The 25,761-nt window shown below is 38.7% G+C and overlaps 1 protein-coding gene across 1 annotated transcript in view; it reads left to right on the top strand.

Moving 5' to 3' along the window:
- Nucleotides 1-25,761, top strand: part of SCFD2 (sec1 family domain containing 2) — a gene marked incomplete at its 5' end in the record, with an annotated part of 187,813 nt that overhangs the window by 78,040 nt on the left and 84,012 nt on the right. The window contains one exon of the mRNA XM_084203850.1: nucleotides 1,894-2,143. Coding sequence (XP_084059976.1) covers nucleotides 1,894-2,143 — 250 coding nt within the window. The remainder of the gene's footprint in view (nucleotides 1-1,893; nucleotides 2,144-25,761) is intronic.

Below are 25,761 nucleotides of genomic sequence, written 5' to 3'. Positions count from 1 at the left end.
CTATTCCAGAATAACTCCACACGTAGGTTTATCTTGATTTCTTAGATTTTACGGCTGATTAGGCTTTTGTTCATTGCAGATGGCTTCCTTATGATAGATGCATACCTCTGAATTCCTTGAAGCTTTGTCTTTTTCCATCTTAGGATCTGAAAGAATCTGTACTCCAGATGAGAATTTATTTGTGTCACTTTTTCAGAAGAGAAGAGGTAATGCTGAATTAAGGCAGGGCTCAGTTGAAATCCAGGAATCAAACAGCCATGTTTTTAGGATGGCCCAGCTACCAGCACATGCCAGACCAGTGGCAAACACCATAGATTTGCTTCCTGGGTGGAGCAGTGCTTGGACTTACTGTGTATGTAATTTAGCACTCCCTGCCCAAACACAGAGGGTGCAAACCCCTTCTGGATCTCAGAATGTTCCTTCTTGGCTCCCACACACTTTTGACCACTGCAGCTTTGTAATTTACTGCTTCAAGTCTGCAGTTGCACTTACTGGTACGTGTAGTGGACAGTTAGAAAATTCTTCTCCAAGGTTTGTATTCCAATGGAAACATAACATCTGACCACACTGAAGTCCCAGGAAAGATGGGTCCATGGCAAAACTTGTATGTCAAGAGCAGGGTGGGGTACCAAAGTCCACAGAAGTGTAGTCTCTTATAGCACAGCCTGGAAAAAAGTTTATTGGAGCTTAAGTAATTCATGCTTTCTTAATGATTGTGATCTGTGGAGGATCAGTGTAGGTATAAAAATGACAGTTTCTGAGATGCTTGTTAGTGTTTCTGAGACTGTCAAAAAACAATTAAAAATGCAAACAGACTCCCTGGAGTCTTGTATGGAGTATACCAAGAGATGAAGTTTTCAGTTTCTGTGTTCCTAAAGCCATTGCATGGTTTTGCTGTTGTATAAACTTCTGTCTCTTCCTAGTATGTTTGATTTGTATTTTATTTACTTATTATGAATTAATTTAAAGGGTATATTATTGGCTGTGGTGCCTATTTACCATGACTAGTCTGTGTGAAATAACTGTAATAACAACCAAGAATAAATGCCTGCAAACTTGACTCCTTGGATTACAAGAGATTTGATGTTTCCCTCTACACTATGAACTGACCCATGAGTTGTCACAGGGCGATCTTTTAGGTGATCACAGAACAAGAGGAGGGGTACTGGTGTTGCAGGAGGCCTGCTGGATGGACTGAGCAATTGCTACCACCAAGAGAGAGACTGTTCTTCTTTCCTCCCACACCTCCCTTCCCATCCAAGAGCAGAGTGTTCCTCCTGTTTGTCTTTCAGTGTTCCCACCTCTCACCTGATCCTGCTGCTGAGTTCCCAGCTAAGCCAAAGCAGAACATTAGCATGTAGAATTTTCATCCACAGGTGTTTGTGGGCAGTGAGGGTGGCAGTTTGATGGTACAATTAATCATTGGCCTGCTTTGAGTGACAGAGAACTGCAGAATGGATCTAAATGCCAGCCCTGCTGTTGCATGATGTGGATGTCAGCAAGTCAATGGAATCTGGGCTTTGAACTCGTTGCTCCTGTACAAAATCAAACCCGAGGATAAAGCCTAAAATTTAGAGGAAGTGTTTGACTCTGTGCTTTGTACCATTTCTACCCTTACAAAGGGATGGATGCTCTCATCCTCTTATCATACTGGTACTTCGAAAGTTCTCATCATAAGCACTTTTCAAGTGCTAAAAGGCTGCTATCATGAATCCCTAAGAAAAAAACTGTAGACAATTAAAAAATTCACTGTCTGAACAGCAAATAAATCACATCACCATCTGCTGACTACTGAGAGTGTGAATATTGAATGATGTGCCACAGGAGTATGTCTGGTCCTGACTTATAAGCACTATGGAGGCAATCTGACACAACCTTCCTTCTGTTTTTCAGACTATTGGCGAGTCAGAAATGCCCAGTGTTTTGAATCAGTTATTGCCAATGATCAAGCCTTACAATGAAAGGACAAAAGATGATTATGCCTGTGAGGACTTCCTTGTTTTGCTGATATACATATATTCTGTGGTTGGAGAAATCAAATGTGGAAAAGAACTTGACACAGCTGAAGAAAAGGTGAAAAGGGCCCTTGTCAAGGCAATTTGTGATGAGCCAGAGCCATCTCCTTTGTTGCAGAAAATTACAGGTAAGATTCTGCTTCTGTGGTGAGAAACTGGATGTCTGGGAACATGTGAACTGGGAGAAGTGTATAAAAATGGCTTGACTTGTCTGTGGTACTGAGAGTACATGAGTAAGCACAAGGATTTCCTGTAGATTTGTTCCATCTCCTGTGTTCATATATGCCAAATGCTGACAGGCTGTCCTTGAAGAGTGCTGAGTCTGATGAAAGCTCTACAAGTTGTTCTTTTTGTTAAAGGTTTGCTAAGTTTTTGTGTTTTCATAAGCTAATCTTTTCCACAGTTTCTTTCATTGATTGGTATAAAGTTGACCCTGGGAAGTCAGAATTAATCCTGGAAACATGTTCAGTGAACCACAGTTGCTCTGTGAATACGAGGAGCTGGCTTGTCTGGCATAAAAGAAGAAATGTGTCTAAAACCAACATTGAGCATTTTGCTGAAACAACATGAACATTAGCCTTTAAAAATAGCATGGTAAGCCTTTTTTTAGATGAGCACTCATAGAATAGGAAAGCACTAACCTCTTGTTGCTGGTATCACATTTTAGGAAAAAAAAAGCTAAAAACTTAATTTTAAATGAATGAGCTCAGGGGTGGCCTAGCATGGCAGAGGGGATCTCACTTTCTGCTATCAGTTTTCTCAGTATTTAGTAATATTGACACCAGGTCATCTTTGAGGTGGGGAGCATATGAGCATAAATCAAGATGTTGAGAAGAGCTTAAAATTGAAAGCATTTGCCAAGAATGGGCCTAAGTGGGGAGTCTCAAGGGAAGTGGAATAATACTGCTGTTGGTTATTCTGGTACTATTCCCTATGGACACTTCTAATTCAAAATACAGGTGTGGTCTCACTGGTCTGCTGTTGCTTTGAGTGTAAAATATTGTAATAGTTAAAGGACTTAGGGTAGGAATGGGGTCAGTCAGTCATATTTGCACTGTGGTGTTATTTTAATACTCTGGTATTTAATACTCTGGTATTCATTACTCTGCCCACAGTGTTCCAGGCTTTTTGTAGGTTTTTGCCTTCCTGTTTTTCAATATGTACTGCACATCTTGTCCACCAAATGGTGCTTCCCTCACAATTTCAGTGGTGTCTTCTAGTAAATGGGATGTAGTCATTTCTAAATCTCTCTTTTCATATTTTTCCCTTTGTCCAATAAGCAAAGTTTTAAATCACAGTTTTGTCGGTTTCTCTTCATTGTCCTTAATGTAAATATGTGAAAATTTGTCTCTAAAACTTCAGCCAAGTACCAAACAGACGCTGAGAAGAAACCCAGTACAGATAGTTTTAGACCAAGCCCATCATTATTATGTGATGAAATTAATTGCATAACACAAAGCCAGAGTCTTTGCATCCTTGTATTTCTTTATCTGCATTTTAGCACAACCATGTCTGTGCAATCTGCACAAGTAGGTGACAGTATTGCATCCTTTTTGCAAACTCATTGCTTGATTCTTTTTTGGTTCTTCAGCATTTTTTGGTTTTACATCTTATTTATTTCAAGTTATTCATGGGAGAGGGCAAAGGAAAATAGCATCTATTGTCATAACCAGAAATAAATGTCATGTTGGCAGCAAAGTATCACATGAAATTTCTAGGAATACTCCATAGGATTTTTTAAAGCCTTTATTTATCCAACCATTTGCTTTGTCAGTGCAAGTGGAATTTGCTGAATTTGCAGTTTGCTGTATTTGCAGTACAGTGGAATTGGGAAGACTTAAAACTTGACCAGCCTTAGAACTAGTTCTCCTTGATCTCTATTTTGCCCGGCTTGTGTTCTACAACCTGCTGCCCTCTGAACCTTAGGTAGCTTGCTTGCTACTTGAGAGGCAAAGCAAGGCAGAACTGAAGGACCATCCACAAGCTTTCCTTCAAAGGCACAGCAGGACTGAAAGTCAGGGAATAGAGAGCAGTGGTCATTTCTCCTTTTTGTACAGTCGTAGATAAAGTGCCAAGACATATTCTGCTACCAGCAGAACATCTATGAACTACAGATTGACTATTCCTTTTAGCAGATGCAGGTTGGCATATTTTCACGACATCAACACAGTTCTGCAAGTGAGCAACAGCCACAAATCTGGACAGATCATGTTCCAGACCTACAGCATTCTGCCCTCGTTTTACTTTTAAGTTAGAAACAAGAAAACCTCTTTTTGTTCTTAAGGGGCCACAAAAGTTAATTAGACTAAAATAAATTTCAATGATGCTTAGAATTATTGATTCATGATCAGAACAAAGTAAAATGCTTATGGTCTTTTATTTTCACCTGTCCACCAAGGTAAGTAATAGAAATAGAAGTTAAATGAGATGTATCAGGAGAGAAAACTGTGCCAGTTATTGGGTGGATTTGAGAGACACTGCCTGCTGGCTCATTCCTTACCTCCATGGTGAAGTTTCAAACCCTGCTGGCAATCCATGATTGGACAGCTTGAGTTATAGCAAGAGATAGCAAAATTTATTGTTGTCTGTAAAAAAACGCACACAGGAGTAATAATAGGTAGGCTGCAAATCCAAGCACTTCAAAGTTGAGAAATGCCAGTAAATAATTTTCCCATGTAACCATCATTTGACTCCTGTGTGCATCGAAACACAGTCCTCAATTTCATGATTATATAGTGTTTTTTCTATGAGCCATGGCTGCATTCACTGCATGGACTGAACACCACAGAGAACTAGAACAATATAGCTCCAGTTATTCCTCACATGAGGAAGAAGTACTAATAAAGTAAGCGAGACTCTTATGCTATTCAGCAAGTAACTTTCTCTGGCTCTCAGTTTGCAGTTGATGAAGTGGACTGGTGCTCTCAGCTTTGTGACTCATTTTGGGAGTTGAAGCAGAAAGTCATTAAATTACATTTTGAGGTATTAGTGATTACATGTCTTTGAACAGAGGGGACTTTGTGCTCTGCTTCCCAATACACCTGGTGCCTGATGTTTTTAGCTTGGGCCCAACACTGTACTAAAGCTTAGTGGTTGATTTAAATTGAAATTTAAATGAAAACCCATATCTTAGCTGTGGCTCTGAACTGCTGCCTCAGCCTTTTGCTTTCTTCTCTTCTGCAAAGCATGGAAGTTGTGCAGTCTTAACAAGTATACATTTTTCTTGGTTTTATTTGTTCTTCCCATAGAGTCACTTAAGAAATACAAAGAAAAACCTTTTAAAAGCTTTAGAAGACTTGTCTTTTGAGATTAAATTATCAGTCAAAGTATTTGTCAGGTTTATATGAGTTATCTTTTATTCCTATTATACTTGTTAAATGTAAATGTAATGATGCTTGCATGACTCCATGCCTATAGGAAATCTCCAGTTATGTGACTACCTCCCAGAGCTAGTGCAAATCTCCCCCAAAAGAGGCAGCCCACAGGTGCACAGGGGATATTTGTGCTATTTGGTGTTACCTAGTGAAACTGGACTAGTATTTGCAGCAGTGCAAAGAAAGCAATTGTCAGAGACAGGGACTGTCTGTCCCGTTGGGCACACTAGGTTTCCCTAAGGCGCTCTAGGTTACAGCCCTCTGCAGAATACGTTAAAGATGCAGCACTTGCACAAACTTATATTGTGTAAGAAGCACAAGCCCTTCCAATTTCCTGGCTGTTGAGTGTTAGAATTCTCAACCTTACTATTGCCTGAACATATGTTTTGTACAATATTTGTACAATAGCATTCTGCATTTATGTAACACCTTGTTTCATTGAAGCACTAAAAAATATCCTGGAACTGTTAAGTAAAATGAAAATGGAGGGCGTTAATCACACATTGAGTTTTAAGAAATATGATACTAATTTTTGCATGCATAATAATATAAAAATACATTAGCAGTGTCTTGTTTGATGGAACTGTTAAATAATAAGTGTAGTGCTAGAGTATCCTAATGCCTTGGGTAATAAAACTGAATATAACAGTTCCAAGATTTCTCCTGGGTGTAATTTATCTCAAACATATGTTCTTCATCACTGATTCCAGCAGAATGTTACAAATTGGAGGGGAAAAAGAACAGACCAGAGCATAATGGAAAATGATGCTTTTCCCAGAATGCTAGGTTGGGAGCTTTAGGGGTGGGGCTTTTTGGCAGCTGTTTGGAAAAAAAAAAAAAAGCTACAAAATAGCGTATTTATTTTATCATCTTATCTGTTCATCTAGTTTTCTAAATGTCTTTATAGAGCTGTGTGCAAATGCAAACGTCTGCAAAAGTAATGCTAATAGAGCCACAAAGCAATAAAGGTCTATTTTTTCAGCTGTGCCATTCTCTTTTTCATCTACAAGTCTCTGTGGGAGCTTTGTAGAGCAGATCTGCCTTCCATGGTGTGCTCTGAGGACTCCCAGCCCCAGCACAGGCAGCTGGCTGTGCTGCCCATGTGCAGTAACTTTCACCTGGTAGAGCCATATCAGTTGCATCCTCTTGAGCACAGGTGTAATAGGAATAAAATTCCTCTTTTGTGCCAGGAACTGCTGAAATTGTTAATCACAAAGTGGATTTCTGGACCTTTCTCTTGCTTTTTCTAAATTCTGTGTGTTATATAATGTGGGGGGGGAAGCAAACTGAGAAATCTTTAAGTAAAGACCAAAGTGGAGATGCAGAGTTCTTTAATGTCTAGAGTCTTGCATGAAGGAAATACAAGCTGTCTGAAGTCTGTACTGCACCCTTTCTGACATGTATAAAAATCTAGGGACTGGGAATCATAAGTCTCCTTTTCTTTTATTTGTCTGGAGATACATCTGAATCTTCGGTTGTGGGAGGAGAGGTTGGATACTATTTCTCCCTCTTTTCTCATAGATTTTGGTTAAATTTGAAAGAACAGAATAAAGATGATGGGCCAGGGGAGGATTCCTTGCCCATGGCAGAGGGGTTGGAACTAGAGGGTCCCTTCCAACTCAAATCACTCTGTGATTCCGAGATTCTGTGGAGCGTAGGCATTGCCATATTGGATTAGACACTTCTCAACTGATTCTGCTTGTCCTCAGCACATGATTTTTTGGGGAAGGTGTTTCATATTAATGAAGTTACATGCTAATGCCAGTGTGGCCTGTCATTAATCCCAAACTCACTCCTGGTTTTGCAATAAATGTTTGCATTCCTAGACAGGGACAGACAGTTCTCTCAGAGGACAGACACACACTTTTATTTGGTTGTGGTCTTCACTGCTGGATTGGAGCAACAATTTCCCAAACCTGGCTATATTATGGGTGGCTGGGTAGGTATGAAATTGGCTGAAGTTATACTGGATCCCCTTTAGACCAAATGTGCCACTTGTTTTGTGTAGAAGAGAATTTTCCCATCTTCACAGTAGAGGTATAGTTCAGGTATCTGGTAGTGATTTTTTTATTCATACAGAAAAATAAACCATTGTTTAAAACATAAAATCCGAGAGTGAATTCTGAGTGATTTTAAAGTTTCCATGCGTTTACACAAAACAAGTGGTTTCCATAAAGTTAATAAAGTTTGCAGTAGTCCATTGGAAGGCTAGCCCACCCCCTTCTCTGCATTCTAGCTTATTTCCAAGTAATCTGTGAGTTTTGCAGCAGAACCAATGGGAAAAAATAGTTGTGACTTGGAAAAAAAATGAAACATATTATGGCAACAAGTAGATAAATTAGGGAAAGGGTTAATATGGTGTTTCTGTGTAGTGTAGGTATTTAAGTTGGGAACTATTGCTGGCTATATTTATCCAAAATAAAACTAAAACATATGCAATCAAGTTGTTGCTTGCTGTCATTTAGGGAAATACAGAAAAAAAATAATATTTTCCTTTCTGAGTTTGCAAAGATTACATAATTCAAGAAATTAATAAGTTCTTTGTTTTGAATGTTTAGAGAAGTCTTAATGAGCTGTGCTGTCTTCAAGCTTTTCAAGAACTTCCATATTGCCCATTCACACTTCAGGAGCTCTGCGTTTGCATTATCTGCAGAAAAAACCAAGAGCCATGCGTAAGCAATGCTGGATCCTTCTGGGGCATTCCTCCATGTCTGGGTAGAGGACTCAGGTTTAAAAATTGATCCATGATTCTTGGTGCGTAGAAATTGGGGCCAGTAGATTTAGTAAATAGGCATCTGCTCCCCGCCAAAACAAAGGTTTCCAAGTGTAGTGAGTTAACCCCTGCCAGCCCTGTGCAGCCCCTGCTCACTCACTCCTCCCCCATGGGATGGGGAACAGAATCAGAAGACTAAAAGGGAGAAAACTTGTGGGTTGACATAAAGACAGTTTAAGAGGCAAAGCAAAAGCTGTGTGCACAAGCAAAGCAAACCAAGGAATTAATTCACCACTTCCCATGGGCAGCCATCCCCAGAAAAGCAAGGATCCACCATCTGTAACAATGACTTGGGAAGAAAAATGCCATCCTTCCAAAAGTCTCAGTCCTCCCTTCCTTCTTCTTCCCCCAACTCTATATGCTGAGCATGACTCCATATCCCTTTGGTCAGTTGGGGTCAGCTGTCCTGGCTGTGTCCCCCTCCCAGCTCCCCATGCACCCCAAGACTCCTGCTGGGGTGAGCAGAAAAGGCGTTGAATTCTGTGTAAGCACTGCTCATCAGTAGCTAAAATATCCATCTGTTATCAACCCTATTTTCAGCACAAATCCAAACCAGACTCATACCAAATACTATCACAAAAATTACCTGTATCTCAGTCCAAACCAGCACAATAAGCTGAATGGTTCATGTTATGATGTCACAAGGGTTACAGAGGGTGAGAGAATATCTTAACACATCAAATAGCTAAACATTTTGAAGGTCCACATAGGCTTCTCTCAGAAATACTGATTAGCTTCTTCTAGTCATAATTCTTGACTATGTAAAGAGTCATACTCATGCCTAATGTTAGTGGGACAGCTTTGCACTCTGGTTTGAAATGGGAAGACCTCTTTCCATCGGGTTTGTCTATGTGCATGATTGTAGGCGGCGTTGTTTGGGTAATCTCTGTTCTGTTTCCTGTAAGCCCTGCAGTTCCATAGTGAAGACAAATGCCAGAAATGTCACAGAGTATGATCTGTGTAGAGTTATCTATACATATCTGCTGTGATAGAGAGAGCAGCTGCAAATGCTGGTGTGCTGTGGCTGTGCAAACATCAGGCAACCATACAGGCATTAATACTGCAGCTAGAGAAAATCCAGATCATTTTCTTCCCAATTCTGAAGTGAAAGTTGGATGTTCAGGAAGCTTCTTTTCCTGTTGCCCCAGCTGATTTTATAGACGCCTAAAATACCCCTCTCTGACTGTGTGTAAAATGACCTCCTGGTATCTCTGTTTGTCAGTGTGTTTTGGACATGATCCAGGGGAAAGCACTTGTGGTCCAGCAGTCCCAGATGGTGGTGGATCTGACGTTCACCCTGCCAGGAGCACTGGGAAGACACGAGCAAAGCTGCTGTCTGGCCAGCTGAGGAGGGTGCTTAGGGAGCGCCTGCACTTTAATTAATCCTGAGATGCTGCCACTGCTGCAGCAATTCAGTCCTTTGCCTCATGGTAACAGAGCCATTAAGCAGAAAAAGGTCACTTCACATGTCCCAAGATATTTATCTGATTTACACAACAGTCAGAAGGATTTATGGGGATTTTTGTGATTGCTGCAAAAACAAGGAGAAATTGGGTGTGCACTGAAGCAGTGACCTGCTCTGCTTTAGGCAATGCATGTATCCTAAATTTTAACAGTTCTCCTTAGGATCCTTGAGCTCTCTGAGACCATAGTACCTTTCTGCTGTGACCTTTCTAAAGGGTTTTGCCATTTCTGTTCAAAATCTGTGTATCACAAGTGGAGTATGAGTGAGCCAAATCAATCTATTGCAGGCTTTTGCTTGGGTGGATTCCTGGTCTATTTTTCAGTTGGGAGACATGGAAGCGTTTCTAGTGAATTGTTTGAAAGAAAAATTGCAGTAGTTTTCTGGATTAATGTATTTCTAAATTTGCATAGGCATATTTTTTATAGGTTTAAAAATTTCAGGCATAACTTAAATATCACTGTTAAAAAGCTATGGTCCTAAACATGAGAAAATCTGGCTGCTTTCTCCACATGCAGGTATATTTTGTTTAGATTTCATGATGTACATTAAAATCTATGGTAGAAGACAATCCCAATGGAAGGCCAGTGCCATTGGGGATTTTTTTTCTTAACCTTTCATATGTGGTCTGTTTATTTTGTCTTCAACACCTGCTCTGAGTTGGTTCCAAACTGGATAGTAATTTTCATTGATGTGTTTATAACATGAAGTCTTTTTTTCCTTTTTTAACATGAGACATATGCCTGCAGCTCTGCAGGCCACTGTCTCGCTGCCAACTTAACAGACAGCCAACTGCAACAGGAAACTGATACCCTGCAATTTTCATTAATGATTTATATTCTTTTGCAGCATGCAATTTCAATGGCATGTAGAAGATGCTTCTAATATCAAATATATCTTTGCTTCAAGCTTAAAATGAAAATGGAAGCATCTTCACAATTAGGCAACTTTTTAGAAGGTACTTTTGTATCTATGTGGCATGGTTAAATAATTGTTTTCTTCTTTTCATACAAATCAGTTCTTTGTCAAACCTTCAAGTGTTGACATCATGTTGTAAAATTATGAGTAAATTCTTGCTTTTTTGCAGAGCACACCCAGCCTGGGAAACCAAAAATTGTGAAGTATTAAATAATTGTCAAAACAAAAAAAAAAATTTATTAGTCATCACCCATATGATAGAAAACTAATGAGATTATTTTAGGGTGTTTTTTCTTTTGTATACAGACACAAATGTTAAGGTATTTGCTGTAGACTGCAAAATTTCGCTTGGTTCATTTGAGTGCTTTCTTGTAAGAATTTCTAAGTATTCTATTCTAATTCTTGTGAACTTTCTGTTTTAAATGCATGCTATGTTCTAGATCTGATGGCACAAGGACAGACAGCATTGCCTCTGCAGAGGCAAGCCCTCTTTAGATATTTCTAATTAGTTTATTTAGCCCAGTGGTGGTGGTAATTCTCTTGAAACCATGAGATTTTATCAGAGGTGAATGCTGTTCTTTGAATTTTGGACAGTCAGCCTATGTCATCTTAACAATCTCCACATATTTTAATGATAATGCAATATGTTGAAATCTAGTATTTCAAGAAGGAGTCTAGCCCATATATAAAATGGAGTTACACAGCTCTGCACAGTTAAACCAAAGAAATCTTTTTGAATCATGGACAATAGCCATGCAATCTTTTATCTTGCAACACCTTTGCTGTGTTGGTCATCTTACCATCTCAACAGAAGAACCAGGACTAGAAAAATCGCATTTAAAAGAATTTCTAGAATTTAATAAATAGCTCAGGGATTTATAGTTTAAACATGCATCATTTGCCCATGCAGTTCACTCAGCATACCCATAATCTGATCATTGCAAGATTTTGGAGACTCATGGATTTTGTCTCTGGACCTCTGTTCAACTGCTCATTTTAGTCAAGATAATTTACTTTCTTGCATACTTTCACATATACACAATATTTTAAGTGTTAAGTTCTGCTTCTGTATAAATTGGTGTGAAAACATATATTTCTTCTCATGTTTGCAACAGTCCTAAGATGAAGTTTAAGGGGTCAGATCAAACTGTCTTGGTGTTGTGTATGGCTCAATTCTGACTTAAGAGTATAAGCAGGAATAAACATTTTCATTGATATGTCAACCTTGCCTAATGAAACTTTTTTTTCCACGTAAAAATTAAATACCTTCTTTATAAATGTTCTGGTGCCACCACCATTTGCATTTTCAATAATGTCCAAATATTGTCCTGTATTGCAGAAATTAAAAAACTCTACCTTATTAAATCAGTACTTTCTTATAAATCTCTTCATGAGTACTCAAGCTCTAGTAAGAAGGAACTAAGAAGCAGATCTTTTATGGTCTTGAATTTAAAATCAACATGGAGAAAGCACTCTTATAGTCTTTTCTCTCTATTTGTTCTTGTTTAGTTTTAAATTTTATAATTGAGTAAATGTAAATGTCACCTCTGGTGGTTAAAGTTCAGGTCAAGTTACATTTTGCTGTGACCCTTCTGCTCTCTTTTGCAGACACTGGGACTGTGGTCTGTCAAGACAGGAAAGCTCACAGATCATAGCCTAAGGATTTTTTCCCCCTTCCCCTTTCACAGATATAATTTTGTCAGGCAAGGAAAGTAATGTTTGTAAAATTGGATTGAGGGAGCTTTCTTAATTGAGAGTTTGGTGTAAATTACAGAATGATGTTTGTGTCATACACAATTTTTAAAAGCCGAATGCATCACTAAAGCTAGTTTAGTACCAGATGTCTCATTCTCTCTTACTTTCCCACTTTATTAATTAAAATCAACATTCTGGAAGAAGTTGCCTGATGAGAGGTGGCAACAGCCAGTCACAACCTATTAGACAAATTTACCTAGGGAAAAACAATACAAATAAGGAATTTGACTTGCCTGGCTTTGTGTGAAAGTGGGGAATGTGTGGATATAATGTGTGAATGTTCCTTGTTGATTCAAATCTCCTTCAGGCTTTTGTTTCTGGTGCTGTCTGTGCATATTTGTTCTACAGATCCATGTACACAATGTGTATTGATGTAGCCAGCAAGACCTTAAAAAATAACACAGAGAGAGAGAAGTAGAATGAGTTATAAAAGAGTCTTTGGGGACTGCTTATAGCCACCGAGAGGTGCTGCTGCCAAGTTCACCAAGCTGCACTTCCTAGATGACATATTCTTTCCCAGGCTCTTCCTGAATATCAGCATGTCTATACCAGAAGGCTCCCCAGAGATATGCCAGGATCCCAGAGAGAATTCTGACTCTCTTCTCTTAAAATGTTGAGCAATTGGAGAATATATAGAAATGGCAGAAGCACTCTTGTGTTATCTTAAAGGAGATATGTTATCTTTATTAGACTGGAGGTGCAAAAGAGAAAAGCCTAACAAAAATTTGGAAAAAGCCATGCCTCCAATTGCTTTCCCTAACAGCAGGTGAGACCTGGGAGTCAGAGGAAGTGAAACAAATTCTTCAGTTTCTTCATCTTTTTCACCTTTCTGTCATGTTCTCCATACTCTGCCCACATTCCTGAAAATCCTGTCCACTATGAAGAAATGGCAGAAGAACTAGTAAGGGCTAATTGATTGCTTCTGCATCTTAATGTTGTTCATGCTGACGAACTGTAATTCTGGCATTTGTTAACTTTTGAGCACTTGCCTTCACGAGCTCACTGTTGTTCTTTTGATGCTTTCAACATAATTTATGAAGTAAGCAAACAAAATTCTTAAAAGCTGAAGCAGCATGTTGACTGTGAGAATGATATGATGACTTGAACTGGCAAGTTCAAATAATTTGTCTGCACATCATAGCTGTCAGCTGCTTGAACTAGTGATCAATGCAATAGCAGGTTGTTTTCCTTGTCTTCCAAATGGACCAAATGTTTGCCAACAAGTAAGCATACCACCTAGGCTTTGCAGGTATTCGAGTCCTGAGGCTTATGAAGAATTAATTCAATTTGTGATTTTCTGCCAATATTCTTTTAGCTTCTGTGGCTTCATGCCACAACTCTTCCTCCACCATCCATCTCATATTCTTCCCTATCCATCTGTTTTTACATTTGCGCCCATTTCCAGCCAGGTGCCTCTGTCTGTCCCTCACCCACATGTATCCAGCCCTTAGCTCCTTGTTACACTTGCTTTTTTGTTTACCTTCTCCTAAAGTTTGCCATTGGCTTCCCCAGACTCCCGCAGGCAGGCTGTCTTTTACCTTTGCTGCATTCATGTAGATTGAGTATCTTCTTAGTCTTTGTTATTCCTGATTTCAGGTCAGGCATTTATTGTGAGGAGACTTCAGTGACCAGTTGCTATCTGTGGGTGGAAATGCCATGTCCTTACTATCTCGCTCATGTTCCCCAGGATTAGCTACTGAGGACAGTTCCATCCACAACTGGCTATGAAATTAATTTTTAAAAAGGAAAAAAATAAATTAAAAAAAGAAAATGAAACAAAGACATGCTTATTTTTTTAATAGCTCTCTAAAACTCTTTACGTTAACTCCATCCTACATTGGGCCCCCAAAACATTTACTTGTATTGACCAGGGATGGAAGTGAAGAATATTGGGTTTGTTCCTGTCACCTTACTTCAAGGCACAGAACCTTGTCTGTCTGTCTGCCTTTCTACAGCACACAAAAAGAGCTTTTTGAGTGTATGACTCATCTTGTTTAGTTTGGTATCCTGAATGAGCTTTAGTAAGTACCTGACCCTCCATTTCCAAGGAAGAGCTGTGGGAACCATTCTTCAGCAAGCTTGTTTTGTACTTACAGAGCAGGCATCCCTGCCTGGCTTATGGTTTGTCTGCCAGGAGCCACAGTGAGTGCCCCAGCTGTTCATGGGGTCTTTCATCAACAAAGGTCAGGTTGCAAAGTTTGGATGTTGCTTTGTTTCTGTTCATAATTATTCATTTTAGCTTTTTTCTTTTGTTTACATTCTGCATAACCCTTTTTCTTCAGAAATACTCTTGTATTGCAAGTTTATTATATATTGGAAGTACATCTCCTTTTACCAACACTGTCCTTGTCCAAAGGTCTGGATATTTTATGTTGAGTTCATGGCCCCTAAGTTGTGTTTATGATGGTTCCTTCTCAGTTCTTTGGCTTACACAGGAAATATGCATTTGTCTGGCATGTATTTGAGAAAGAAGAATATGTATACATGCTAATATATACTCATTTATAAGTTTTATGAGACATTCTTTGTTACTTTTGCTTTTATTTGTCATGCCAATTTACCATCTTCTCCCTCAATACAGTGTTTCTGGCAGATAGACAGGAACTGGAATTGCATCATGCCTTTGATTTTTGAGTGAGTGGAGCCTTTCTGCAGTTTTCAATGCACATGTCCCTTCCTTAATTAACTCTCTTGATGGCCCTGAGTTTAAGGTGCCATCTTGGGAGTTGCCTGTGCAAATAATTTCTTCCAGTCTCTTATTTATATTTATGGATGGACTGGTTTAATTTTTTTTTCCTTGTAGCAGTTGTGATTGTTGGATTTAATATCTATTTGATTCTAGTATATTTTGCTAGTATCTCTTTCCTGGTTTTCTGGAGATAAACTGCAATGAGTCATAAAGCACTTATTCCCAGAGATAGCTTCAGCAATTGAAGGGAAACCATGAATACTTCAGGCAAAAGAACTAGATAATAAACATAGATGGTATAAAGGTCACTGGTTTTTGTTATTTCTTCCCCCTCCCTAAGTAGATGAAGTTCTCTTCAAACAGACTGCAGAAATACCAATTAGTGTGCTTCATTCTGAAATGTAATCAAATTTAAAATGTAAAAAATCCCTTTCGGCTACAGTATAATCAGGCCCCTAATTATGAAAGGCATATGTTCCCCTCCATCTTTCTTCCCCTCACCCATGTAGATAATTGTCCTTCTTGAATGATTTCTTCTTTGCAGAAATCTTTGTGATGTTCTACTCCAGGTTTGCTCAAAGCAACGCTGTTATCTGGTGCATTAGGTTTGTGTTGTTGGATTCTCGCAAGATAATGTTCAATATAGTCGCACTGATTACTTGCTATTTCGTCTGTCATCTGTGTTTTGGAATATCTCAAAGCTTGTCAGTCTTCCACTGGGGATTACATCATTTTGGGGGTCTCAACTGCTCTGAAACAAAAGCATACTTCAGTGGTAAAATATGTACGCCCGGACAGCTGGCAGGCTTTCAAGGCCCCAGAGCTGACGCAGAGTTAATCTCACAGAAATACCCCCCTCTCTCCCCACAACCCCCTGCTTTTTTAACTTCCCTTTCTTAATGTAGGGATTTCTTCATGGCTAGTAAATAGTGGCATAAAATATGTTTATTTGCTTTTTTCACAGAAGTTGCAGGATTAATTCTGGTGGTGGTTTTGGTTTCTGCATGGTCTTTTGACTGTTTTGACAATGGTCTATTCGAATTAATAACTGTTTCTTTAGTGGTAAGCCTAATCTATTTTTGAAACATGCAAGTCTCTCAGTTATTAGTTTACCTTTTGTTTTAAGGGCAGACTTTTGAGGAGAAAGTTGCTTGTACCTTCTAAGCTACTTTGCCCTGTATCTACCTTTAACAACAAATGGGTCTCACAGACTGTACACCCCATAAGCACCATTTATGTTGTAAGGACTTCATACAGGTTAAACTGAAGGAAAACTGGTCACACTAGGCTGAATTTGATCCCAGTATCCACTGCATAAAATGACTTGGGAGCAGTTGCAAGAAGGTGCTGAAAAAATAGCAATGCGAAATTGGACCAAGAAATTGCCATGAATGAATTCTCCCTGTGTGTAGTTAGCCTAGATTTCCTTTCTATCCCTACTACTTTGTTGGGTTTAAAAGATAAATGCTGCATTTCAGTTGTTCTGAGGAAAATCTGTCTGCCAGATTGCCAACTCAGCTTTTTTTAGGTAGACTGATTCCATACTCATGCCTTGGTGGGTACTGTTTTAGTACCAGCTTCTGCTATAAGGCTAATTCATAGGAAAGCCCTGCTTTGGGACCTACTGCATTTAGAGACACTGCCTGAATATCTCTCTCTTAGACTCACTGTATCAGAATGTTGCCAAAATAAAAAATCTGCAGAATATTCTCAGCTTTAACAGAGTATCTTTTTTTGTTTTTCTAAACTACTATTTCATAAATTATTTTTATCTTATCTCCTTAACATTAAAAATGTGCCTTTTCATTTTAAAGAGGATTTAGGCATAGAGTATGAGTAACTGATATGAACTAAAAAATAATAAATAAAAAATGTAAATGAGCTAATAATACTAATTGATTTTAATTGGCATATAACATCAATAAATAAGTTGCTATTGCTAGGGATCTAGATGTTAATCTATTTCTATATTTGATTCACCAGAAAACTTGTGTGAGTTTCTGCTTGATTTTTTGATAGATTTTTATTTAATTTGAAAAGATTTCATAGTGAAAGAGTTTGGGAAGAGGAGAAATTATGCTTTTGTTTCACATAAGATGCAGACATCTCTGATATGAGAGATAAGTTTTTCTTTATGTAGAAAAGCATTTAAATAAGTGGAAAGTAAATATGAAAATGTTCTTGGATTTTTTTTTTTTTAAACTGGCACTTCCAAAGACATCCCTTAATAAGATTTTCTATCTCTTTAACTTCATACAGATGAATGAACTCCATGTTCCTCTTAATTTTAGTTTAGGAATTTAATTTTAATTCCTCTTTTTTTTTCCTTGTCTTGCAACAACTTTCTAATATAAAGTGATTAGATAGACTTCACAGTCTTTGCAAGCCATGCCATTGCCAGAAGAGCAGTTTGTAAGCAATTGAGTGAAATTGTGCAAGCTCTTGATGTTGCTGTTTAAATCTATGGCAAATCTCATTTCCCATCGGTTTTGCATGCAAGGCATGCAGTCAAGTGTCTGCTATGCAGGTTGTGCAAATTAAAAGTTTATTGAGGAGCATGTATAGTTACCAATGGCAGCTGTCCACAGGGTTCTTAACACTGAGCTGAAAATTTATCTTTTCATTTGAATGGTTCTCACCCCTAAAAGCATTAGAAAGTCTCAAGAGCATTGCTATTTTTAACTAAATAGGGCTTATGTCTTTGAGTTTACTTAGGCATCAGCCCAAAGATCATTGAAGTCAATATGAATTCTTCACTTACATCAGCATGCTCTAGGTCATGCCCTTAATAAACTGCTGTGTTTGCTCGCCAAACCAGAAGAGATTACAGCATAAAAACTGATGTGGTACAAACCAATGATAGCCTGAAGTACTAATTCTATCTCCAGTCAACCCCTCAAAAAAAGAGAGATAAACACCCCACAAGAAAAGCTGAGCTGTTTGTTGCCTGAGAGTTACCTTTCCCCTAACTGTGGTGAAAACATCTTGGCATTTCCACCCTGTGCCCACATCAGTGTGAGTGATGAGAGGTTGGGGTGGGCAATAAAACACTGTTAAGATTTTGGGGCATGAGTGTTTAATCATTAAGCAAACTCTGGTTCATCTGTGAAGTAAAAAAAGCATTTTGATCTTTGTTTTGAAAGTCTTTTGATCATGATAGCACAATTATATGTATAATGCAGATGTTTGGAAAGATGTGCTGAAATGATAGTAGCAATCAAGGAGCCCTAAATCAGGAACCATGAAAACATACTTGGATTAGAAAGTTCAGTAACCTAAAATTTAGAAATTCAGGTAAATTGTACTGTATTGTACTGTTTCACAATAAGGAAAAAAAAAAAAAAGAAGGACAAGATAGTATGCAACATTATTCTGTTAATGTTCAGAGGAAAACATGAAATGAAGGAAAATCAAAAGGCTGTATCAAAAGGCCCTTTTATGTCATTACATTATAACTGAGTAATCCTGTAGGCTTAAAAATAGCTTTATAAATAAAAGAAAGGGAAGAAAACTAAAAACTACCCTAAAATTATAAATAGGCCAGACAACCAATGAATTCAGGATAAAGAAGTGTGCAATAGAAAAAAAAAAACAAACCCGATTTTGGAGCTTAATTTTAAGGCTAGCATCTTCATCATTCTCTCTAAAAGAACTTAGAGAAGCTGAATATTTTCTACCTTAAATGAGGCTAGATTCTGTTCAGATCCTTGGATAGCACAGGAGGAATAGTCATAGAAGGGGAAAAACATTGTTAGATAGGAAATTGCAATCTGAGAATTGACAAAACTACAAAATCTGAATACAGAGTCTGAATTAAGAGTTGACAAAAAGTTCTTCAATCATGGGTCTGAAAATGGAAACCCTTTTACTTGCTTTTGTTTAGGAGATGTGTTAACCTTACTGGAAACCTTAATGACAATACACCTTTTTTTCTGTGTGAGGCTGAATTTCATGTTTGTAGCAAGAAAAAGCACAAGCTACTGAAATGTGATAATAGTATGAAAAATATTTATTTTTATTTAGTTTTAATTTTAAAATAGCTTTTTTTGGAGGTATGAAAAGGAAATTGAAAAAAAATTATATCATTATGCTAAAACGTTGTCTGCTTTCCAGTTTCGTTCCATGCCAAATTATTCCCTTGACATGATAGAAAATATTTATATATCACATTGTATGATGTATCAGCCTCTGTGTTTGTGTCTGGGTTAGTGAAAACAGAGCTACTGTTGAAGGGTGGAAATAATCATGCTGGCTTATGCCTGTGGTCAGTGCTTCTGCCTCTGTTGGGTATGTTTTTTCCAGCAGGTATCAAATATTGGATATAAGGCACAGCAGTCACTAAGGGCTGCTAAGGGGCTCTTTGGGCAAAGGCTTTTACTTATACTTTATACAGCGCAGTAGCAGAGGTGCCTTGGTATTATTAATGGTTAATTGCTCATATTAAGTGCCTGAGGTTATTTTTTGATGGTGGCAGAATCTCCAAAGATGTTTGTCACTATTGGCCCAGGAGTGAGGACTGGCTAGATTGGTGCTCCTCACCCCGAGAGTCAAGTCCATGTGATTTCTTCAGGTTGCTGTATGGTCCAGCTGATGGAGTAGCTTCTTGGAACGCAATTCACCAGCTATTTTGAAAAGATTATCACTGAAGGCACTTCAGTACAATTTTCAGTCACTGTGAACAAAGTACTCCCTTGCAGTCCCAGCTCAGGTAGAAATTCTTCTCTGATATTTTGCAGATGGACCCAGAGGGGATCTCAGCTCAGTTTTCTGACACTTGGCATAAAGCCACAAGGCCCTTGGGAGGGCACCATGCATCACTGAGGGCATCTGAAGTTCAGATTTATTTACAGAGCCCTGGAGTCCGTGCTTTCCCTCACCTTGTCTGGGTTGGATGGAGGGCAGGGCAAGTGCTGGGGATTGAAATGGAGAGGTGCACACCGTGGACACTGGCTCTGCTCCTAAACCCTATTTATCAAAGAGGAAGGTACTTATTAGCACAAAAGTGAGAAGGGAGTGCTGCTGGCCCACAAGTCATTGTTATCTGGATTTTTGCATGGGAATAGATGGGAAGAAGAAAATGTGCCTCCAAACACAGCCTTATCCACTAGTTCGTTTCATAACTTCCTTCACACAATCACTTTGCATTCCTTGCAAGCAGTGCCTTGCTTCTGTTTTCTGTCTTCCAAGGAGAAATGGAACTAAATGGCTCATTTTCTATTGTGATTTTGGCATCTTCTGCACTTCATAAGAAAGAGTAGATTTTTTTGTAAAGATAGTTTTGAATACAAGTGTTAACATGGTTTAGAATGGAAGAGGCAGATTTTTTTAATATACCTCAAATTGTGCATGAAGCTTCATAGCATATGTTCTTATTTATGAGTACAAGTGGTATTTTGTTCAGATAGGGTTGCTCAGTTTATCCACACAAATGCTACACCACAAGTAACTGCCATTGTTTGTAAAAGCCAGCACAGAAAAAGCAAAAGGTCACCATGAAATACCATAACTATTTATTAAGTATTATAAATATTAACAAAATAATGCAAAATGCTTGCTCGGTTTTCTTAAACACCTGCAAAAAATTCCCCTATGCACAACAATTCAAGAGAAAGGAGATTGAATTCTGGCCATTAGTCTAAGGACAAGTAATGAAAACCTGTAACCCTGTAAAAAAGCAGAGACTTATAGTAGTTTGCAGCATTTTTTTACAGGTTGTTGTTGGTTCTAACTTCGATTAATTCCCTGATCTGGTCCACAGTGCAGCTTGTCCACCAGCTTGTACCAGCATGGCTGAGGGAGTCAGTTTGCAGTGCCAGAGGGTGCTGGGTGGCTTGAGGACTCTTGCTGTCACCCTGCCTGCTGAACAGCCGAGACAACCATTTGTTTCATGAACTCTGTTCCACATGATTAGCACTTAATCAGCCAAATTCATGAATTCCATAGCTTTCACCACGGCATCCTCCTGCTCTTTCTGTTCAGTCTTTACCCTGGTTGTTGAATTGTTGGTGAAGTGAAATAGCAGGCACTCCTCTTGGAGATAGAAGTTGTGTCAGTCCCTCTGGTGCCCTTCAGCATATAGCTGGTGCTATCATTGTGCTGCAGCTTTTATCTCCTCATAATAGCAGAAATGCATCCTATCAGCTATGTTGTTGGATGGTTGCTAATCCCTACTTCCCTTTTTCCTCCCCGTCCCCACAGCATTTTTCTCTAGGGCATTGATTATATCTTTATATACTCTCCTTTATTCATTTTAATCTAATCTACCTCCCTTACATCATTCTCTCCTCTTCCTGGCGGGAAGTCACATGGAGAGGAGCTCCCCTGGCCCCCTGTGCATTGTCTCAGGGAGATATCTTCTGCTGCTGAAGGTCCTGTTTTATGCTCTGTGGAACACAGAGGTCTAGACACAAATTGAAATTTGCCTTTCAACAACAAGGGCTGTTCAGCCTGGAGAAGAGGAGGCTTTGGAGAGGTCCAATAGCACCCTTCTAGTACTACAAGAGGGCTGGCAAGGGACTTTTTAGAAGGGCATATAGTGATTTAATGAGGGGGAATAGGTTTAAACTGGAAGAGGATTGATTTAGATTAGATACTTGGAAAAATTATAAGGAGCAGATTGCCCAGAGAAGTTGTGGATACCCCATCTTGGACGTGCTCAAGGCCAGGTTGGATGGGACTTTGAGTAACCTTGTCCTGCCCCTGGCAAGGGGGTGGAACTAGATGATCTTTAAGGTCCATTTCAGCCCATACTATTCTATGATTCTATAAAGTACTGCATTTTTAACACATACCTCCAGTAAATACAGCAAGAGGAGAACCAGTTAGCAATGGTCCCTTGGGGCAAGTATTCCAGTTGTCTTGGAATTTTATAGTGCCTCAGTATGGCATGTTTATATCCCCCCTCAGAAACATCACTTCAAGGATATGGGGTGCTATAAAATAATACCACAGTGCTGGCAATGTGCTTGTTAAAGTCCTTGCAGCATTTTTTCATACTTTATTCTTTCTAAATATCTGTTATGCTGCTCCACAAGGGAGTAATGCTTCAACAAAATAGTTAGACTTCCTTTCTTCCTCAGAAAATTATGTCTGATGCAGCCACATTTATTTAAGAGACTACATACCTTAGCCTCTGTTTGCATTTTTTGGATAGATTATTTGTTCCCCATAAATTGTATCAATCTCTGCCCAGATGGAAAGTGAAATTAAATTTTAAAACTGCAAACAGTCTTTTGGTTTTAATCAGTTATACAAAGCTTCTTTAAATGTGCTGAAGGCTTTTAAAACTGAGTTCAAAGGCATTTTGATAAATTTAAATGCAAGTTTTTCTAGTCAATAATAGAACTGACAGATACTGTCCTAAAAGCTTCACTGGGCTAGACCTCATCCGTTGCTATCTGTTTTTTATCCGTAAATTGGAAATTGGTTCTCTGTATCTAACAAGCAAGGATTTTCTCAGCTTCAAGTGAACTAGCCTTTGATTTGAGCTACATGAATAAAGTGACTTAAATAAAATGTTCTCCCTGCACCTGCAGAAGAAGCTGCAGCTGCCAAAAGATGAATACTTCAAAAACCATGGATCCCTAGGATTCAGCCAGTGATTTCTGCCAGTTTAGTACTTTGATGTTCTTTGAAAATTCAGCATCAAATGGACAGTAATGGGGGTTATTATGTAAGTATAGCCCTTAAAAAAAATAGCATTATCTCAATTTGGAATCTTAATAAGCAAAAAAATTCAACTTCAATGAAACTGTTGATCGAGGCAATTTTTAATACCTGTTTTTTATTTGTCCTCTTGTCTCTGAAATTCGTACAGGTTTTCTATATGATCATGTCAGTACAGGTGATGGTGGCTAACTGCCAGCAGAGACAGGTATTTATTTAAAAAGAAAAAAAAAGATGATAAGCCAGGGAGGGAAGCATAATTTCCCTAAGTCACTAGGATTGGAAGGTATTTATCCAAGGTTTCTAGAAAAATTTCAGGAAGCAGCTGAGTTACATTCACATGTAACTTACTGAAAACAACTGGTGTTGCTGACAGCATACCTAATTTAGGAAAGTGGGTGTATTTATGAACCTTACTTTCCTACTGGCACAAAGAGTGAAGTACTGAAGAGAGAGGTATAAAAGCAGGAGATGGCTCTTGAGACCTTGAAGCACAGGCAGGAACCTTCTGGGATAGAGGGGAGGACAGTGCCCGGGGCCAGGGCTTGCAGGAGGTAGCAGTGACCCATGAAGGAATTCACCCCAGTTTGTAATGGCACTGCAGATAAATTCCTGCTTCTCCTGATAGGATAGTGGCCGTCAGAAACCTGGATCATCAGCAGTGTGCTGATGGGCTTCCCTCACATCGTGATGGGAGGAGGAAGGAGCTATTCAGTGCATAGTCTTCTTCACTTTGTTCTGCTTGAAAATGTGGAAATATTGTGATAATCTTATGCATTTAGAAAACAAGTTGCAGAAATTCCCCATACTCAAATGCAGGAAAGAGTATATAATCTCTCTCTGGCTTGTACCCAGTAAAAATGACATCTGATTAGGTCTTTTGCAAGTAGGAGATTAGCTGTATTTTAACCCTGGACAGCAGTTGTCAAATAAATTAATTTATTATTCGCATTTTTGAGGGTTTCATTTTGCATAAGTTGAGAATGGGACTTTAAAATGAAGTCATTCTTCTCTTTCTTATGTTCAGTTCTATAAATTAATAGACAAGGTAAAAAACAAAATTAAGCAATAGGAAATGAATAGATGGAAGAGTGTACAAGAAACAAGGATTATCTGGGAAAGTTGAAAAAGGAGAAAAAACAAAAAGTCTAAACCATGAGGTTTTTGTATGAAAAATTTTGTTCAGAGTTCTTATTTGCCTGTAATATGGGGGTGCTGAAATTAAAATGATAGACAGTTTAGAGGCTATCAGTGGAGATGCTTCAAATACAGCTCTTGTGTTAATTTTCAAGCGTGAACCCAGGAGACACATTCAGTTACATGGTGCACATATGCACCTTCATGGACTTCCATGAAGGTATGTGCCCTGTAAAGTCTACTCATGGCTGGAAGAGATGAGGCAGGATCTAGTGCTGATTTCCTTTTTTGTGCTCTTGTCTGAGCAAAGTTTGCAGGATGAAAACAGTTACATGTTGGTATTTCAGACTGTTAGGTGTCATGGTTTTAAAGTTAGCACCATTTCATCAGAAAAAAGCCCTCAAATACCAGAATTTTATATATATATATATATAAAATAGCTGAAATATATTCTATTAGCAGTAATGATGTGGTAGAAATAAAAATCAAAATGCCATATTTCACAGCTGAACACTTCAAAGGATACTCCTCTCCCAGTAATCCTCTGATCTGCTTCATGTCACAGGTCACCTAAACAATATTTACAAAACTCCTGACTGGAGCACACATTCAGGATTTAAGGTGTCGCAACTTTTTTTGACATAAAAAGTTCAAGTACACCAATATTTCTCTAAGAATTTTACATCAGAGTTATTTTTTCTATAGACTTGTGTTTATGAATATGTCTCCTAGGGATCAATGTAAAGCTCATCTGGTGAGAGGGGAAAACTTTTCTCCTGACAGATGTGTGATGAGGTTATGCAGTGTCTGGTAGCTGGGTTGCTACTTTGAATGTTTTCAAAAAGGTGAGGAGCACAGGAGGAGGCAGAAGGCTTGATGTGCCAAACTGAGAAACTGGTGAGAACTCTAGGTTCCAGTTACTACTGCACATAAATATCCATATATTCTCCACAGTGCTTTGCCTTGGAAGAGTAAAATGCAACAACTAGTAATTGCTGCTATAATTTTGAGTGTGGGCTGGATTTGGCTGTAAAGTCTCTCTTTTGGCACCAAACTCATCTTCAGAGGCTGTGTTTACCACATGGTGCTTGAGCAGCAATGGGTTCTGCTGTCTCAAGCAGGTATTGTCTTTAATTCTAGACGGCCTTTCCAATTCCTCCAAGGGATGATGGTATGGGAACTTTTTACTGATCAGACAGTTGCTAGTTGCATCAATTACATGGTCCTATCTCCTACTCTTTCCACAGACTAAGCTTACTTTCACTCTGTCTTATTACTCCAAGCAAATGATGTCTGAATGAAGCTGATTATTGCAAGTTCCCGTTTAGTTTGTTGCAAACACTTGCAGTAGGAAAGCTGCTTGGTGAAGCCCTGATATTAGGCATGTTGGCAGGTGTTTGAAGAGACTTTTTTCTTTTTGTTTCCTTATTTTGGTTTTACAAAACAAGAGCATATTCAACATATTTCCGCCACACCAAGATGAAAGGGCCAAGTTCCCAGGGTCACAGCTGAAATAAAACTCCTGAATATTTTACTCTTGCTGAAGTAGGAATGCCTGGTTGCTTTGTCCATGAATGATTGGAAGGAAGAAGGATATTTTTTCAAATCTGTTTAATTAAGATGCCTCTTCAGTTCCCCCTATCCTTCATTTCAATAGGTTTTCAGGGGCTTTCAAAACAGAGCTACACAGGGCTCTATTTCAAGTGTGCTGTAAAGACCTGATAATATAGCCTCTGTGGCTGGGGCACAGAATCTTCCTTATATAGCTTTTCTGAACAGGATGTGCTTGTTCTGCTACAGATCTTGCGTTGTTTATTCCTGATAACCATTCTCAAGTCAGTATAAATGACACTTCCAGATAACTTTCTTCCTCCCTGATAACAATCTGGTAGTTTATACCACTTTCCAGAAGTGTATATTTCTGTTTAGTTTTTAGGGTGCATTTGGTATGGCCAAAGTAGTAATTCTTTCAG

The sequence above is a fragment of the Fringilla coelebs genome (assembly GCF_963513975.1).
Source record: "Fringilla coelebs genome assembly, chromosome: 4".
Lineage (NCBI taxonomy): Eukaryota > Metazoa > Chordata > Aves > Passeriformes > Fringillidae > Fringilla > Fringilla coelebs.
The sequence above is the reverse complement of the archived record's forward strand: the minus strand, read 5'-3'. Positions and strand labels throughout refer to the sequence as shown.